Consider the following 16,527-nt stretch of genomic DNA (forward strand, 5'->3'; position numbering starts at 1 on the left):
ACATGGAATGTTAAATAGCAATATGTAATATGTTCTGTATAACAAATGAGTTGTGTACCCAATAAGAGCTTTACTTGAATGAGGAGAGAATATTTGACTTGGGAATGGCTTCCTGGAGATAGGGATATATAGATAGATGGATGGATGGATGGATGGATGGATGGATGGATGGATGGATTGATTCATCTGTGCCATAAATAATTGGTACCATATGGAAGGGTAGAGAAGAGAGGGGAAAGACACTCTAGTTAGGAAAGGAGGGCGAGCAAAGGTTCTTGGACATGAAATTAGGGGAGGAAAAGGAGGAAGGGAGAAAAAAATGAAGTAGGCCAATTTGACTGGAGTAGAAAGATTATTTAGGAGAATAGTAGACACTGGACAGCTGTTTGAGGGTGAGGAAGATATGGACATGTTAGGCAGTAGGAATGCAACTAGTAGACAGAAAGACTGAAGATAAATGAGATATGTAGGTTATAGGTAGGACAGAGAGAGAAGATATAGGTCTAAAAAGGTAAGATTATGGAGCAGACAAGGAACCTGAGGCCAAGTTATGTTTAGTTAATAAGCTCCCTTGTAGTAAACACAATTGAGATTTGAACTCAGGTCTTTTTGCCTATAAATCCCATTCCCTTTCCACATTCTGCCGTTTGTCACTGCTAAGTCTGTAAGGATGGCATAATAATCAAAAGGAAGTATCTGGTCATTAGTTGGGGATGTACCATTGGCACTTGCATGAAAAGGCAAGGCTAATGACTTAAATTTGGAAGTTATTTGCATAGTAATGATAGCTGAAATTGAGAATGAATGAGCTCTCTGAACAGTATAGAGAGGAAAAGGGACATCAGGCTGAACTTTGGATAATTCACACAGTCAGGAATTGGGAGGAGGAAAAGGAGACAGAGGAGCAGTAGTTTGAGAGGATTAGCAGTATAGTGTATGGTAATATTGCTCAGGGTATAAATAATTTCAGAGAGGAAAAGGATATTGTCGAATGCTACAGAGAGGCTAAAGAAAAAGAAAGATTTGATGAATAAGAGGTCTTTGGTAACTTTTATTCTTTTATTTTTAGTAGAGTGGTGGGGACAGAAGCCAGATAGGTGATTTAGAAATGGGAAGTGAATTAGGGGTGCTGAGGGTAGACTACTTCTTCAAGAAGTTTGAACAGGAAAGGAAGAAGAGAAGTGGAAGTAGAGCTGGACGGAACTGAAGTAGCTTTTCTCAGTTAAAGAGAGGGCAGATCTATGGGGTTTATAGCTAAAGGGAAAGGAGCCAATAACTGTGGAATAGCTACTATAAGCAGCATTGTCCCTAGTTTGGCAGAGAGCATGGGTGACTTGTCCATGATCACCCCCTTAGTAAGTATCAGGCATGGGATCTGAATCTAAGCAATCTAGGTCTGATGCCTAGTTTAGCATTTTCCCCCCATACCTAAAGTATTAAGTCAAGGAAGGAGAGTGGTCATTGGTATTACATGTTGGAGAAGGGGAAAGGAGAATGAGGATTGAGTAAAGGACTTTGGATTTGTTGGTGAAGAGGTCACTTTGAACTCTTGATAATATAGGTAAGAAAAGGCATGAGAGACAGCAGTCAGGGTGTTGTGGAAAGAGTACTAGGGCATCAAATATCTCTGATATCCATAGTATAGAAGGAATTAACACAGATATTAAAGAACAGGAGCAAAGATCACAAACACCAAGTGTCACAGCATATGAATCGATAATCCTTAGAATGACTGTGAATTCTTAACAACCATATGGTCGAATGCTCCAAATTTTACTAATAATTAGAAGTACAGATCAAAACAACTTGGAGTTTTCACCCACTTACCTGACAACGGTGACAAAAGATGGAAATCATCAGTGCTAGAGGGTGTGCAGAAAGATAGGCACACTGATAGATGGAGCTGTGAATTGGTCCATCCAGTCTGGAAAGCAATTTGGAATTAGTAGGAAAAAAAGAGGAAAATGTCCATACCCTTTGATTCACTGGTAGGCATAGAGCCCAAGGATGCCAGAGACAGGAAGAAAGGTCATTCAGTCTGTCTGTCTAGTCTGATTGTCTGTCTGCTGTCTATCCATCTGTCTATCTACCTATCTATCTCTATATCTCTATACCAGAATATTCATAGGAATACTTTATGGTAGCAAAGAATTGGGAAAAAAAGTAGGTACCCATAAATTTGGAAAGGGGCTAAAGATAAATGGTGACACATGAATGTAATGGAATATTGCTGTGTCATAAAAAAGGACAGAATATGAATAATTCAAAGGCACATGGGAAGGTTTATATGAACTGGTGCAAAGCAAAGTTATCAGAACCATGAAAACAGTGACCACAAACAACATAAATGGAGAGAACAGAAAATTGCACTATATCCTGTGTAATTATAATGGTCTAGCATGGCCTCAGAGAAAAGTTGAGAATGTGTATTTCCTTCCCTTCATTGCAGGGGGTGGGGTGGGGAAAGGAATATAATGGACTGAGTGTGGATGTGGAATATTGCATATACTGTCAGATGTAGTGGATGTTGTTGATTGGTTTTGCTGAATTGCTTCTCTCTCCTCTTCTTCTTCCCCTCACCCCCATCCCCAGCAATCTTTCAAAGTGTGACTTGTAACAAAGCCAACCAAGTGGGGAGGAATATCACAAAATTAGAGTACTAGGTTTAGAATCACAGAACCTTAATTTCCTTTTCCTTTTTTGTAAAATGAGGAGTTTATACTATATGGCCTTGTAGTTTTCAGTCTGTCATCTTAAATCCTATGGAGCAAACTGCTAATTGAGATGGGAGGAGATAGAACCAAATGTATGCTTAGCCTGGGCCAGAAAGAGACATGCCTATTCCTTGGAGGAAACGGTGAAGGGAAGAAGGGATCAGTAAAGATTTTTTGAGGAAAACATGGAATGAGTATTTAGTCTTTGGAGAGGCTGGTTTGCTCACTTCACTTGTTTTTCTTCAGCATGAAGAAGACTATGAAGTTCGGAAAGAGTTGATTGGACAGGTGATGAACCAGCTCGGACAGCAGCTTGTAAGCCAATTGCTACATACATGTTGTTTCTGCCTACCCCCGTATACCCTTCCAGATGTAGCCGAAGTGCTCTGGGAGATCATGCAAGTCGACAGACCGGTAAGAAAATCCTACAAGGGTTAAACGCTATAGTTTGTTTTCAGGAGTCAGAAATTCCTAGTACCTTTTGACTCCTAGAGACTATTTGACTTGAAAATCAACCCTGTTTGATTGGATTTGTAAGGATGTTGTAGGGTTTTTACAAATTTGTTAATATATTATTAGCAAATAAGAGGTTCTTCCAAACATTGTGTTTGCTTCTGCTGCTAAAATGAGTTCATTTGTTGGTAGAAAATGCCTATATAATACCCTTAATAAATGGTTACTAGTTATTGAAGAAATGTTAACTGACACAGGTATTATCACTGATACAGACCCACCCAAGGAACATGTGTGCATATGTCTTCAGAAAGACAGCAAGGTCTTATACTCCATCATAATTTTTAGTTTTATGTGTAATTTCCAACCTTTTAAAATTAGCTTCAAGAATATGAATAGGATTGCTTGAGTTATAAGTTATGGTAGAGCTATATAGTCTTAGATTATAGGTGTGGGGACAATTTGTAGTAATGAGCACATTGAAATAGAGTATGGCAAAACTGTTAATATATCTTGAAGTTGACTTCAGTCAGCCCTACATATTAGTGAATAAAAAATTTGACTACAATGTAACTTGTTTTCTGCTTTCATTTTCTCTGTGGCTAATTGTGCCTTAGCACGGTGCTTGGCACATAGTAGGTGCTTAATAAATATTGATTGATACCTTGGTTCACACTTTGAAATGTGTTAAGTCTTTTGCCAAATGCTAGATTTCTCTAACTGTGCCCCAGTTCTTTCTCCTCAATGTATGCAGTGCTATCTGTCTTTCCTAGGTGGCAGCATTTGGAAGAATATTGGATTTTTAGTATTTATTCAACACTTACTTTTATTTAAGTTTTGTGAGAATTTAAGCCAGATGAAAGGATATGTTTGTAGGAGAAAACATTTGAGAGCAGAAAAATAGTCTTCTAGCCAGAATACTGGTGTGAAGCTCTGGCTAGAAAATTTTCTTCAGATTGTTGAAGCCAATCCAGAGAAAAATAATGAAAACGAGGAAATAGCTGAAAAATAAGAGCTCAGAAAAACGTCTTAAGAATAATAATTGGGGCAGCTAGGTGGCACAGTGAATAGAGCATTGGCCCTGGAGTTGTGAGGACCTGAGTTCAAATCTGGCCTCAGAGACTTAACGCTAGCTATATGACCTTGGGCAAATCTCTTAACCCCAATTGCCTTGCCTTCCCCCTCCAAATAAAAAAAGGAATGATAATATTTGGTTTAGAGAAAGTAAAAAGGGGGGGAGGGGATTTGAGCAATTTTAATCCTTTGAAAGGTGACAACCAGATGAATGTTCCTCTTTTCCACTGAGGATAGGGCATATAAACATAAATAGCAGCAAAAGTAAAATTTAGGTTAAATAAAGCAGAATTTTTCCATCCCAAAGAGCAGGCAGATCCTGTAATAGTATCAAAGAACACTGAGTTGGTCTAGTCATACTAATAGGGCTATATCCCCCAAAGTTTTTGGGTTTCTGTCATTAGTAGGCTATCTAAAGTTTAATTGCTCTCAGGCCCATCTGGTTTTGGCTTTTTGCATCTCCACCTCTCTGAGTTGCTTGGGATTTCTAATCCTGAAAGGTAGTTTGCCTACTGATGAAAAGGTATATCTAGTTTTTGAGAATAGGGGTTGGCAGCCACCAGCAGAAACAGAAGAAGCCCAGCAAGAAGACTGTTTTATAATGTGAGAGAACTCTGTTGGAAGTGTTGTCTGCTACTGCTATGATGGGAAGTCTCTAGCCTGCTCCTTTTAGGCTGCTTCAGTTACCTGTGAAGGGTTAATTTCAGGAATTGGGGGCTCAAGGGATAGCTTAGGTTTCCTTTCCTAGGCTTTGGATCTAGGTTTATAAATGCTGCTGAAGGCATCCAGTTGCTTTGGCTAACTGCTGTGGATGCACCTCACCATCCTGCAGTCACTTTGTTTTCTTTCTTTTCTCCCAATACAGACTTTTTGTCGTTGGCTAGAGAATTCTCTGAAGGGTTTACCAAAGGAAACAACTGTGGGAGCTGTCACAGTGACGCATAAACAACTTACAGACTTCCATAAGCAGGTTACTAGGTAAGTGAGTGTTGGGGAGGTTCTAAGGAATGTAGGGGATGTGGGCAGCTTAAAGGCATGGAGTGGGCAGCATAGAACAAACATCTCTGACCCTTGGAGCTAGTGCTTGTGAACTCATACCATTATGTCTATTCTCGATTGACTTTCATCTGCTATGTATAGTATGCATGGAGTAGACAAGGATTACATAGTGTATCGCTTGACTTGGACGGTCTTGTATAAAGCTAGATCTAGTAGGCATCAATAACACTTTATTAGATGTTCTTTTATATTAAATAGTGTCCTAGGTGAGGTAGGTGATGGGAGTTATGTACGAATGCTTTTCTTTAATACACGAACGATACTAACACACCATTAGCAGGGCTCAACAAGTCAGCTTCCCTGCTCTAGGTGACACACCGAAATCCAGAATTCCAGGATCATTCGTAATAGAATTTCCTTGTGTCTGCACCTCATTCTTTTTGATATCTGAAAGCTAAACAGTAGAGCTTTGTGAATGGGATTTGCTATTGAATGGGCATCTCACGCTTTGGGATGTAGTACTTAAAGTCCTGTATTCGTGTCCTGGCTGTATCATTGAACAAGTCAAGTGATATCAGCCAAGGTATTTTCTGAGCCTTAGTCTATATATCTGAAAAGGAATTTATGTTTATATTTATTTTTGCTACCTACTTTGCAGGGCTCGTGTGAGGGGGGTGAGATAGTGATATATGTAAAGCATTTTGGAAGTGTGAAGTGTGATAAAAGCATAAGTTGTTATTATTTGTTATTATTACACCTGCCTGGACACATGACAGAACAGAAATTAAGTACCCTCTGGAGAGTTAGTTTATTTTATATTACTTTTCAAAGTAACTAAACCTTAGCATCTCCCAGAGTGCCCCAGGGGTTTGTTTTCATGATTTCTGGCCTCAGTACTGTTGAGGATTGCACTGTAGTCATTAAATCTCACTGCTCTAGAAATAAATGGTGTTTCAGTAGTAGGCAAAGTGATTCATGTATGCATGACTGAGTGATAGCATGTGACAGCCATGTGTCACATTTTTTCTGGAAATGGGGATTTCCCTTTCATGAGGTATTTTTGTATAGTTCTTGAAGTAGCCTTACAAAATGGCTTGAATTTCCTTATAACTATGAATTTGTCCAGCAGAACTGTTAACATACACAATTTTTGTGCCACAAGGGAGGGGGCAGTAGCTGGTGCTTTTGCCTGGTTCTCTTATGGATTTGGTCAAGTGGTCAGGCAGAGTCGTGTTAGTTTATTGATGAGTTTCCTCTTTTCTCATCAAAGCGAAAATTAAGGGAAAATGAGAACTGGTGGAGTAGAAAGAATTATTTTGCCCTCCCCACTTTCTTCATTTACTGAAGGACCTTTTCCCTCATTGTTGCCTGTACAGTAATATCAGGTAAAAGAACCTAGATTTAGGAGATGTCAGGAATAGGAAGTAATAGGTTGTCTGTGTTTTATTGAATTGTGCTCAGTGCTTTCTTTCATATGCAAGAATGACAAAGTTGCTCACCAAGGAATGTTTCAGGTTTGCAGTGTCTTTTCTGCTTCCAACCGTAGAGACAAGGTATGAACAATGACAGTATGAAAGTCCCAAGAATAAATTGATTTTAAAAGTGTAGCAAACTGAATAAATCAGGATGGAAAAATAGATGGGAATAGTGATGGGAATCTTATTTGTTTAGATGAAAACCCTGTCAAAGTAGTAGTGTTTGAAGATTTCAGACAAAAAGGAAGCCCCACCGCAGGTGTCCAGTGCATCTTGTGGCATGCTCACCCCCTGCCAGCTCTGGAATAACTGTCCCCCACAGGACCATATTCCCTTGATAGTGCTTACATATGTTGATGAGACAACAGGGTATCTCTGAAAGTATGAGAGAATCTCATTGGGTCAACACAGGGTCCCTGGTTTTACCTCCTTGTTTGAAAAGTTAATTTAAAACTTGCAGAAGCCCCCAGTTAATAAAATTCTTTTCTTAGTAAAAAGCAGAGATATTTAGCCTCCCTACATTCACAATTACATTGGCCTGCTTGCCTTTACTCACACAAGACCCTTATCTCCAACTCAGTGTATTTTTCCTCTCATACCCAGAATTCTTTCCTTTCTCATCACCATCTCCCAGCTTTTCAGGCTTGCTTCAAGTCTCAGCTAAAGATTCACTTCTACAAAAATCCTTTCCCAAGTCCTCATAAAGTCAGTGCCTTCTCTCTGTTGATTTTCTTGAATTTATCCCATCTCTATCTTGTTTGTACATAGTTATTGAATGTTGACTTTCCCATTAGACTGGGAGCCCCTGCAGAACAGGGACTGACTGTTTATTTGGTGGTGGTGTGGAGGGCAGGGCTAGGGCAGAATGTGGGCTTTTCTTTGTTTCCCCAGCACTTAGTCCAGTGTGGGTACACAGTAGATGTCTAAAAAACACTTGCTGACTTGATTTCACTGTTTGAGATCAAAACCAAGCTGTGCCAGGTTGCCGCTTGGGCTTCCCTGGATGTTTCATTGCTAAACAAGTTTGGCAGCTCCTCCTAGAACAGCCTGTGACATGATGGTAAAAGAGTGAGCAGACTGTAGAAAAAGGCAATGCTGGTGGAGTTCCCAAAGAGGACCTGGGATCATTCCTCACCTTTTACAGTTAATTGGCTTCTTTAGATTGCCTGCTGCCCTTCAGCTGCTGGCTCCATGACTCAGTCTGCCTTCTGGCTGTAGAACCAGCACCAACACGTTATAGATTTGCCATCCTAGCAGAGAGAGGGTGAACTGGTTCAGTTTCATTTTAGCAAGCCCCAGCGTGCTTCTCAAGAGTACTGGCAGACTCCAGTCTTTCAGAGTTATTCAGTGCTTGTAAGGAACTCTTGTCTAAAAGATCAGTTCTGCTTTCCAAAGCCCCTAAATAACTAGGCTAAATAACCTCTCAGTTGACATGGACTGCTAATGACTAGAATGCTTTTCAGTACCATTTCACATTTTCTTGTTCTCTGCTTTATTCCATGGGCCCCCTGGTAAATTGCATGAGGATCCTCAGGGCAAAGAGATGCTGCTGAATATGGGTGCTGCTGACTAGGGTACAGGTCTGACCCAGAGTGTGATGGGACATATGTGCCAGTTACCAATGCTGCATCTGTATCCTGTCCACAGAAATCATTGTAGGTCAATATTGAATCCTTCACTTGCTTAAGTTGGTCACACCTGCCTTGCTCACAAGAGCTAAGCCACAGAATTCCATTCAGTCAGTCTTCTCCCATCATTCCAAGTAGAAAACAGTACTCTGATACCCCCCTTTTTAGGAGGTTGTTGAAACACTGTAAAGACAAACAGATTTAAAAGACTGAAAATCTCTTATCAGTGCAATGATCCACCATGATTTGTTCCAGGGGACTGATGATAGTCAATGCTTCCTGACTGGGTGAAGGTGTATTCAAGATGCAGAATGTGGCAAATATTTGTAACTTAGGCAATGTGGGGATTTTTTTGCTTGCTCATGCATAATTGTTATAAGGGGGGGCAGTATAATTTTCTTTTAAATTGGGAGGGGTAGGAGGTTCAGAAAATAAATGCTTGTTAATTGAAAAAGAAAGTTAAATGAATAAAAAAGATTAAAAGGTCGTTGACCTGGAAGTTGTCGAATGGAGACCAATAAAGATATTTGGATAGTGGGGTAAGAGAATAGTTTGAGAGGAATGGGATCTAAGTTTTACAATGTCAGAAAGAGGAAACTTAGTATGAAAAAAAATTTTAGCGTCAAGTTGCCAGAAGAGGTGCCAGATGGAAAACAGCTTAGAAATGCCTCCAGTTTCTTTTATCTCACTAACTTCTGACAACGATCATTGTGGCAGGTATTTGGATTTGATGGTTTTGAAATGGTCAAGGACTTTATAAAAAGTTACCTCCCAGCAAAAAAGATTGGTGTCAGAATTGGGAATAGGGGCTTATTGTCTATATCTATCCATCATTCCACACAGCTTCTCTGCAGTTTTCCTTTGCTAGAATTTTGGTTTCAATTTTTTAATTTTGATTTTAAAATTTTGATTTTTTTGGTGAAAGCATTACACATGTAAAAAAAAACCCAAAGAGGCAATAGCCCACCCCCCCCGCCCCCCCCCCCCAAAAAAAAAGAGAGAGAAAGAAGTTGAGATTTCAGACCTTACTAAAAATGGTCGATTGTCTACTACTCAGAAGTTTTAAGACCAACATAGTTAATTTGGTTTTCACTAAAGGAGAGTCCATATAATCCTAAAAATGAAGAGAGAGAGAGAGAGAGAGAGAAAGAAAGAGAAAGAGAAAGAAAGAAAGAAAGAAAAGCAGGGAGAGTATGAATACAGGGGTAGGAAAGAAGCCCAACTCTTTTGAGGTTTTCTAGGGAGTCAGCTGAATGACTTTTGTAGAATCTAAGTTAATATTTTGCTGGCCTTGAACCTGGGGTGGCCTAGTCCTATGTTCTGTCACTAACCATGATTACCACTTCTTGGATTGCTGAGTTTTCCCTCCTTCCTGACTTGAAGGCATGTTTGAAACTGGCCTTGTTCACTCTAGTTCCTTCACAGATCCTCATCATTCATTTGCCTAAGAAAGTTAATGATTTCATTAAAATTTGCTAAATCTAGAAAGGAAAGAATTTTCTTGTTGAGTTTCTAGGATGGAGGAATGGGAGATCACTCCAAGATTCTGCTGTTTATTGAGATCAGGGCTCTGTCATTTAAGGCTTCACATGAAGTGGGAAAAGTGGAATATGGATGCCTAATGTATTAACTTTTATTCTCTCCTCTATCCTTTTCTATCACTTCTTATACTTTTTCCTCTTGACGGCACTTGCTTCAAGCTAGAAGGAGGAACTTCTGAACATAAGGCCTATGCTTGGGAGGTACTGGCCACCTAAACTCCTTCCAAGCATGAGGATATTCAGAAGAAGATTCCAAGACTTTCTTTTCTCCTTAACCTGTACTAGGCTGGTTCCACTGGGTTATTGAGATTGGCTCCAGAATTGCACCCATTTTGTTGTCTGGAACTAGGTTCACGTTCCAGTGTCTCAGTCATGTTTTTCGTACCAAACAGTGTTTTGAAAAGATAAAATTAAATTAATACCTTCTAGGTCAGTTCAGTGTTGGCATGCCCCCCATGAAGCTCCGACGTCTGCTTGAGGACCATATCCAACTTCCTCCTCTTCTTGCTGCTGCTCTACATGCCCCAACTCCTCTCTCCTCCTCCCCCAGAAAGAAATCCCGAGTAGCTTGTTCAACTAGAAAATCAATGACTGATGCAGGCTTAGTTTCCCATCTGAATTTTTCTAGCCTAAAGTATGCTTCTGTGAGTAGAGAATTTGGTATAACATCGAGCATAGGAAAAAAGACAGAGTCTCAGTAGAGTATACTTGCTTTTTGCATTGACTGGAGCTTTTGCTACTTAGCATGCGTTTGTACCAAGATCTTCAGCCAAAACAGAGCATCCAAAAAGACATTTTTACATTCATTTCAACCCTTCTGTAACCACACATTCCTCATAAAACTCCCATTTAAAGGATAAATGTGACATGTGGTCAAGGAACTTTTGAGTCAGAATCTCTGCCTGAGTTGAAATACTTCTCAGCCTGTACAATTTCAGTTACTCGTTTTTATCTTGATTCACCTCCTCTTTTCTCCCCACTAAACCTAAAGAATTGCTCTTTTTTCTTTCCAGCGCTGAGGAATGTAAACAAGTTTGCTGGGCCTTGAGGGACTTCACCAGATTGTTTCGATAACTTGAGCTCCTGCACTGTGCCTGTCTCCCAGGTGAGTTAAGCATTATCCCCAGCTCTGCAAGAGCCATCAGGTTGTTAGTAAATGCTCCGTGGTGATAACTGGGGTCCTAGACCCCTAGGGCTGGACAGTGGGGGTTTGGATAATTTAACATATTGAGTGATCATTGAGAACATATTGAGTGAGCATTCTTACAACTCTACGGCATTGGTTAACATATAATGAAGGAAGTGTTTGTCACTTTCTTCTTCTGGATTGCATTCATTCCTTGTGGGAATTGAGCCAAGCTTGGGCAGCACTGGCCTGTCCAGGACTTTCCCAGGCAATCCCTTCTTTCTCCCGCTTTCCCTTTATTAAACATATACACATATACAGACACAATTATTTTTAGGAAGCTTTGTATAAAAGGTGACAAGCAGTTAAATCTCTTTTAATCACGTCTGTGTCTTATGTAGTGGATGACTGCTTTGGACATGAAGACCTTTGGTGGGGCTGGGCAGAAGTACTAAGAATGATTTATATGTACTCTTTATCAGTCTGAGTTTTCATGATTAGCAAAATTTCTCTCTGTCTACTGCTGGGTTCTTCCATTCAGCTGGAGAATTGTTTGGCTCAGCAGTGCAGGCACACAGAGGGCAAGGCCCCATCTAATGCAGGTTTCATCTGTGGTACCAGTTAACTTCATGTTGTTCTCTTAGCTGAAAAGAAAAAGCCATTCTTTTGTAGATCAGTAGCTTGTCTTCCTAAGAGGACATTTTGAATGGGTAGGCAAGATTCCAAGGCCTGAGAGTGACCATCCCCTGAAAGGGACGTTCAGCCATCCCTCATGGATAAGGATGGTTTGTTCGTTTGTTTGTTTTTCAATTTATGTTCTTAAATGGCTTGGGCACCTCAGGTACCGTCAGGATTTGTGGCGTTCATTGTTAAGCACAGAATGGACATTTAATTGTTTTTTAGTGATGACCCTCCTGCTTCACACAGTTGTTTGGTCTGTTTACAAGAAGTCCTCTTAGAAGCAGTCTCTAGTCACAGATTTAGTGATTGATCTCATAATGGAAGCCTGAGCCAGAGAGCCTAGTACAGAGGAGTTCAGGGCTACCCTGCCTAGTGGCCTAGTTCTTTAAAAAGTTGGCTCTGCACTGCTAATCAGCTGCCCTCTCTGTCTTTTCTCAGGAATGTCTTTTTATTAGAAGACAGGAAAATCGAAAACAAGAATGTGTCTCACAATCAGAACCCTTCCTTGTGGCAGAGGGACTTTCACACCCTTTCACCAGAGCTGTCACAGCAAACAGGGAGAGACTCTGGCCTCCTGGGGCAGTCCTGTGGGGAGTTCCTGTTTATGAGTGAGAGGGCAAATCAGAGTGATTTTTTTTTTTAAAGGATGGCTGCAGCGTGTCCAGCATGATGGGAGGGAAGCTGGTTTCCTGATGGACTCATTTTTAGAAAGGGAAAAAATATTTAATTAAAAAAAAAGAGGAAAAGTTAAATGGAAACCTGAAGAGAAACATTTGCCTGGCAACAAAAAAAAAACCAGAAACACACCACACTAAAAGTAGCAAACTATCTGTGAAATGAAACAAAAACCACACAACAGAATTACTTATGAAAATGTGGAGATTGAAATGAATTAACCAAATTATTGCACTGGGGAAGCAGGAAAAAAAAAAACCAACATCTTGGAGGTGTTTTGGGAGGGGTGGGGGGTGGGGAGGGTATTTTGTTTTATTTTGTTGGGGGCAGGGATCCAAGTAGAATAAGGATTTCTTCCACCCTCCAATTCTCTCCCCCTTTAAACTTGATGTTCAGACAAGGAACAATGAGCGAGAGAGCTAGAGCTAGTCCTGACCTGTCCATGTGGTTCCCCAGTTAAGTCGGGGGAGGATGGGAGCATCAAAGTTCAAGCCCACCCCAACTCTGGCCCCATTCAGACCCTAAGTCTACTTGCATCTGGCTCATCCAGTTGTTGTCAGCCTCGTGGAGAAGAGTTCAAAACTGGGGGAGTCATATATATATATTATATATATATATATAAAAATTTTCTCTTTTTTAGGTGTTTTTTTAAAAAAAATTTTTGAGGTATTTTTTTTTCTTTTTTTTTTCCCAGATATGGGAAAGAGGAAAAGGGGGTTGAGATTTAAAGAGGTGTGTTTTACGGGGCTGACCAATAACTATTTTATTCAAAAATTTGAAATTTATTTGATGGGGGTGGGGGAAACCAAAAGCAGATCTTAACATTTCAAAGCAGTGTAGCCCTGCACAGGTGTTGGACTTGAGCGCATTGTTCCGTCTGGTGTTGTAGCCATCTCGAGAACAAACCAACAACAACAAAAAATAAACTGAAAAAAAACAACAAAAAAATAAATTAAAAATGTTAATTTGTGTTTCTCTGTCTTAACTACTACGTCTATTTGACCATTTTCTTCTCCTAATTTGCTCACTCTCTGGACACACTTCACCAAGAAAAAAATAGCTCTGAAAAAATCTAGATGAGTACTTAGGTCATTTTACAGGTAGAGGACAAGCTTGTGCCTGGGGTGTTGCTACAGACTTCTCTCATCCTTCTTAAGGAAGAACCTGATCCCAGTGTCCCTCAACTTTCTCCTTAAAGTCAAAAATCCTTATGTTGTATTTCTTATTTTCATAAAGGTCTTTATAGAAGGAGGAAGGTACCTCCACCAACTGATAAAACACCAGTGGTGTGTAATGTCCGGCACATCTGGAGTTAGAGGAGTACCTGTGAGTCTTAGGATCGCCGTCCTTTTGGAAATGGCAAGAAAGTGACAGTGCCAGGCAAAGTTAAGGTGAAAGCAGCCCTAATCCAGCCCAGGGTCGCTGGAGGGGAGGTACAAGCTGGAGTACTGGCCCCATGACTTAGAGGTGGCTGAGCAGTGGGGCTTGCTTGCCCCTGTTTATATCCCCATCACTCAGCACAGTGCTTGGCACACTAAGCCCTTAATAAGTGCTTTTCCATCATTTTTAGTAATCAATTTCTTAATTTTCCCCATCAGTCCGCTAACATTTGTTATGCTTCTACTATATACCAGGAATTGTATCTTTCAAGGATGAGAACAGGTCTTTGGAGGAAAGCTTATATGCAAAAGCTTATCTTTGCATTTCTGCCATCACCTGTGAACTGACCTGAGTGTCTAGTCACTGACTAACTTTAAAATCTGTGAGCACCTTTGATGCTGGGTTATGGGGAAAACACCACCACCCCAACCTGTTTGCCAGTCTGGCATTTCCTGTGAGATGAAAATTTCCTGTGCTTGATTCCCCAGTTTCAGTTAAGTATTTAGAATTGTTCAAAGACATCGTGACAGAATTTCCCAGTAGCAGTAGCAACATCACTAGATCTTCGTCCATCTAAAGGGTTCTGTACTAATAGGCAGTGTGAGGGATGGGGGAAATGAACTGGCAAAGTGAGTCTGTATTGTGACCCCTTTGGGAGAAATCAATGAATCTGTTGATGAGGGCAGCTAATGTGCCACTGTGTTCTCCACAGTGCCGCAGGTATATGACTGGCTCAACACAGTCTGTCCCAATGGTGCTGATAATTGTGGGTCACTAGCAAGGACTTCATTTATGGGAATGGCACTTCTTTCCTTAATAGGCAGGAGACTAGGTGCTGAACTTTTCTGTAGAGAAAGCTCTCTTAGCATTTTTTGTTGTTCTTCAAAAGAAATAGCTTTAAAAACAGACCCATCTCTGTTCTCTAGCAGAGATTTGGGGAGAGTATGCCCTAATTGTGTTTTTTTAGTCTTGGACAATAGCAATTACCTCTTACCAAGGTGGAAGCTAGCTTTGGCATCCCAGAGGGGAAAAGGTCTTCTCCAACTTAAGATGTACGGTGGGTTTTATGACCTTGGTTTATGGAAGTGCTAAAACAGACAAAGTAGGTCCAGTTAAAATGGAGGAAAGGTTGTTTGGTTTATTTTCCAGTGAGAGGTGGGGCTGAACTATGCCAATCCAACTCTTTCGATAACAGTGAAGTTGAGGAGTGAGTTAAGTCTTTGTCTTTGTCAAAATGACTGTCTAAGGCATCGTATTGTACACGAGCATTAAGTGCTCACTGTGTGCTGGGCACTAGGGATACAAATAGAAAAATGATGACTCCCTGTTCTTAGGAAGTTTGACAACATGTTCACAGGTCAGTAAGTACAGAATGTATACCAGAAAATAATGTGGGTGATGGCGCATTCAGGCATACAGGCAGGAAAGGCTGAAGGGAAAAATGATTTTGAAAAATGCATATTAATAATCAGGGTACCCCATTGCCTTCCCCCCCACTTGATGTTCTCTTAAATGTTAAAAAACAAGACCCCGTAATAGTCAAACAACAATGCAAGGATTAGGTAGAAATCCATTAGCAGTAGAAGTGTATAATAAAGTACCTAATATAAAAAAGTCTTGGCTGCTTAACTTAGACTATGAACTTCCACAAATCACTTCATGTCTCTAAACATTAACATTTATACTTTTAAAAGTAATTGTGAATACAACAGCTATGCTGTGGACACTGATAAGCTTGAAGACTAACCAAAGTAAATGGATAGCTAGGTGGCACAGTAGATGGAGCATCCTCTTCTGTAAAATGAGCCAGAGAAGGAAATGGCAAACTGTTCCAGTGTGTTTGCCAAGAAAACCTCAGATGGGGTCATGAAGAGTCGGACATGACTAAAACAACAGCCACAACAAAATTGAAAATAGGATGAATTGTACATCCTTAGAATCTCAGAACGATAGGCTATTAGAACCATTTGTTGGGAGGATTCTTTTACTAATGAAATAGGCACACTAGAAAAAAGATGAGCTCTCCTGCTTTTCCCACCTTAGTGCTCGCTTCAGAAGCAATCCACTAACTAGAGAGAGGGTGTGCGTGTGTGTGTGTGCGCGTGCGCGCGCACGCGTGCTCACAGTCTCACCTGGTGTTGGGGAATTGGAAAAGGCCTCTTGGGGGAGAAAACCCTTGAGCCCCTGGGCCTGGAAAGGACATCCAAGTGCAAAAGTGAGAAGAGAGCATCCCAGGCATGGAGGATAGCCTGTGCATGGGTGCAGTCACAAGATGGAGTTTGTAGGTAAATGGGCTAGTTTGGCTGGAATTTAGTATGTGATGAGGAATGTACAACTAGCCTAGAAAGAAAGGTTGGAGCCAGGTTGTAAAAGGTGTGTCAAACGAGTATATGTTTTATCCCAAGGGTAATAGGGAGCCATGGAAACTTTTAAGACAAACACCCAATCGGCACGTCCAACAGCTGCATTCAGTAGCACTCAAGCAAGAGCAGAAAAGGCATATGATTGTGGCCTCGAAACATGAATGGCAAAAGAACAGGGAGACAAGGGATCCAAAAGTCAAACATGAAAGAATAGATGTACAAGAGAGGAAAGTGGATCTAGAGCAGGGCTTTGGCCTGGGAAAGTGGGGAAGAGCTGCCGTGAGTGAAAGTCATAAAGGATGGAGAATGGGAAGAGTAGAGGTGATGTGCAGCTGTAGAAATTCTGGAGATGGAACATTTGAGGGTGGTGAAAGGATCAAGGTTGTGACCATCCCTGTGTGTGTGGCTGAGATGATAT

At 40.7% G+C, this 16,527-nt stretch overlaps 1 protein-coding gene across 2 annotated transcripts in view; it reads left to right on the forward strand.

Annotated features, from left to right (window-relative positions):
* TNPO3 (transportin 3) overlaps nt 1–12,493 on the forward strand; it is a 111,821-nt gene extending 99,328 nt beyond the window's left edge. For both annotated transcript variants that reach the window (XM_036758571.1, XM_036758572.1), the window contains exons 20-23: nt 2,961–3,128; nt 5,107–5,219; nt 10,898–10,989; nt 12,130–12,493. In XM_036758571.1, the coding sequence (XP_036614466.1) occupies nt 2,961–3,128; nt 5,107–5,219; nt 10,898–10,958 (342 nt within the window). In that variant the 3' untranslated portion in view covers nt 10,959–10,989; nt 12,130–12,493. The remainder of the gene's footprint in view (nt 1–2,960; nt 3,129–5,106; nt 5,220–10,897; nt 10,990–12,129) is intronic.
* The last annotated feature ends 4,034 nt before the right edge of the window (nt 12,494–16,527 follow it).

The sequence above is a fragment of the Trichosurus vulpecula genome, chromosome 5 (assembly GCF_011100635.1).
Source record: "Trichosurus vulpecula isolate mTriVul1 chromosome 5, mTriVul1.pri, whole genome shotgun sequence".
In the NCBI taxonomy this organism is placed as follows: domain Eukaryota; kingdom Metazoa; phylum Chordata; class Mammalia; order Diprotodontia; family Phalangeridae; genus Trichosurus; species Trichosurus vulpecula.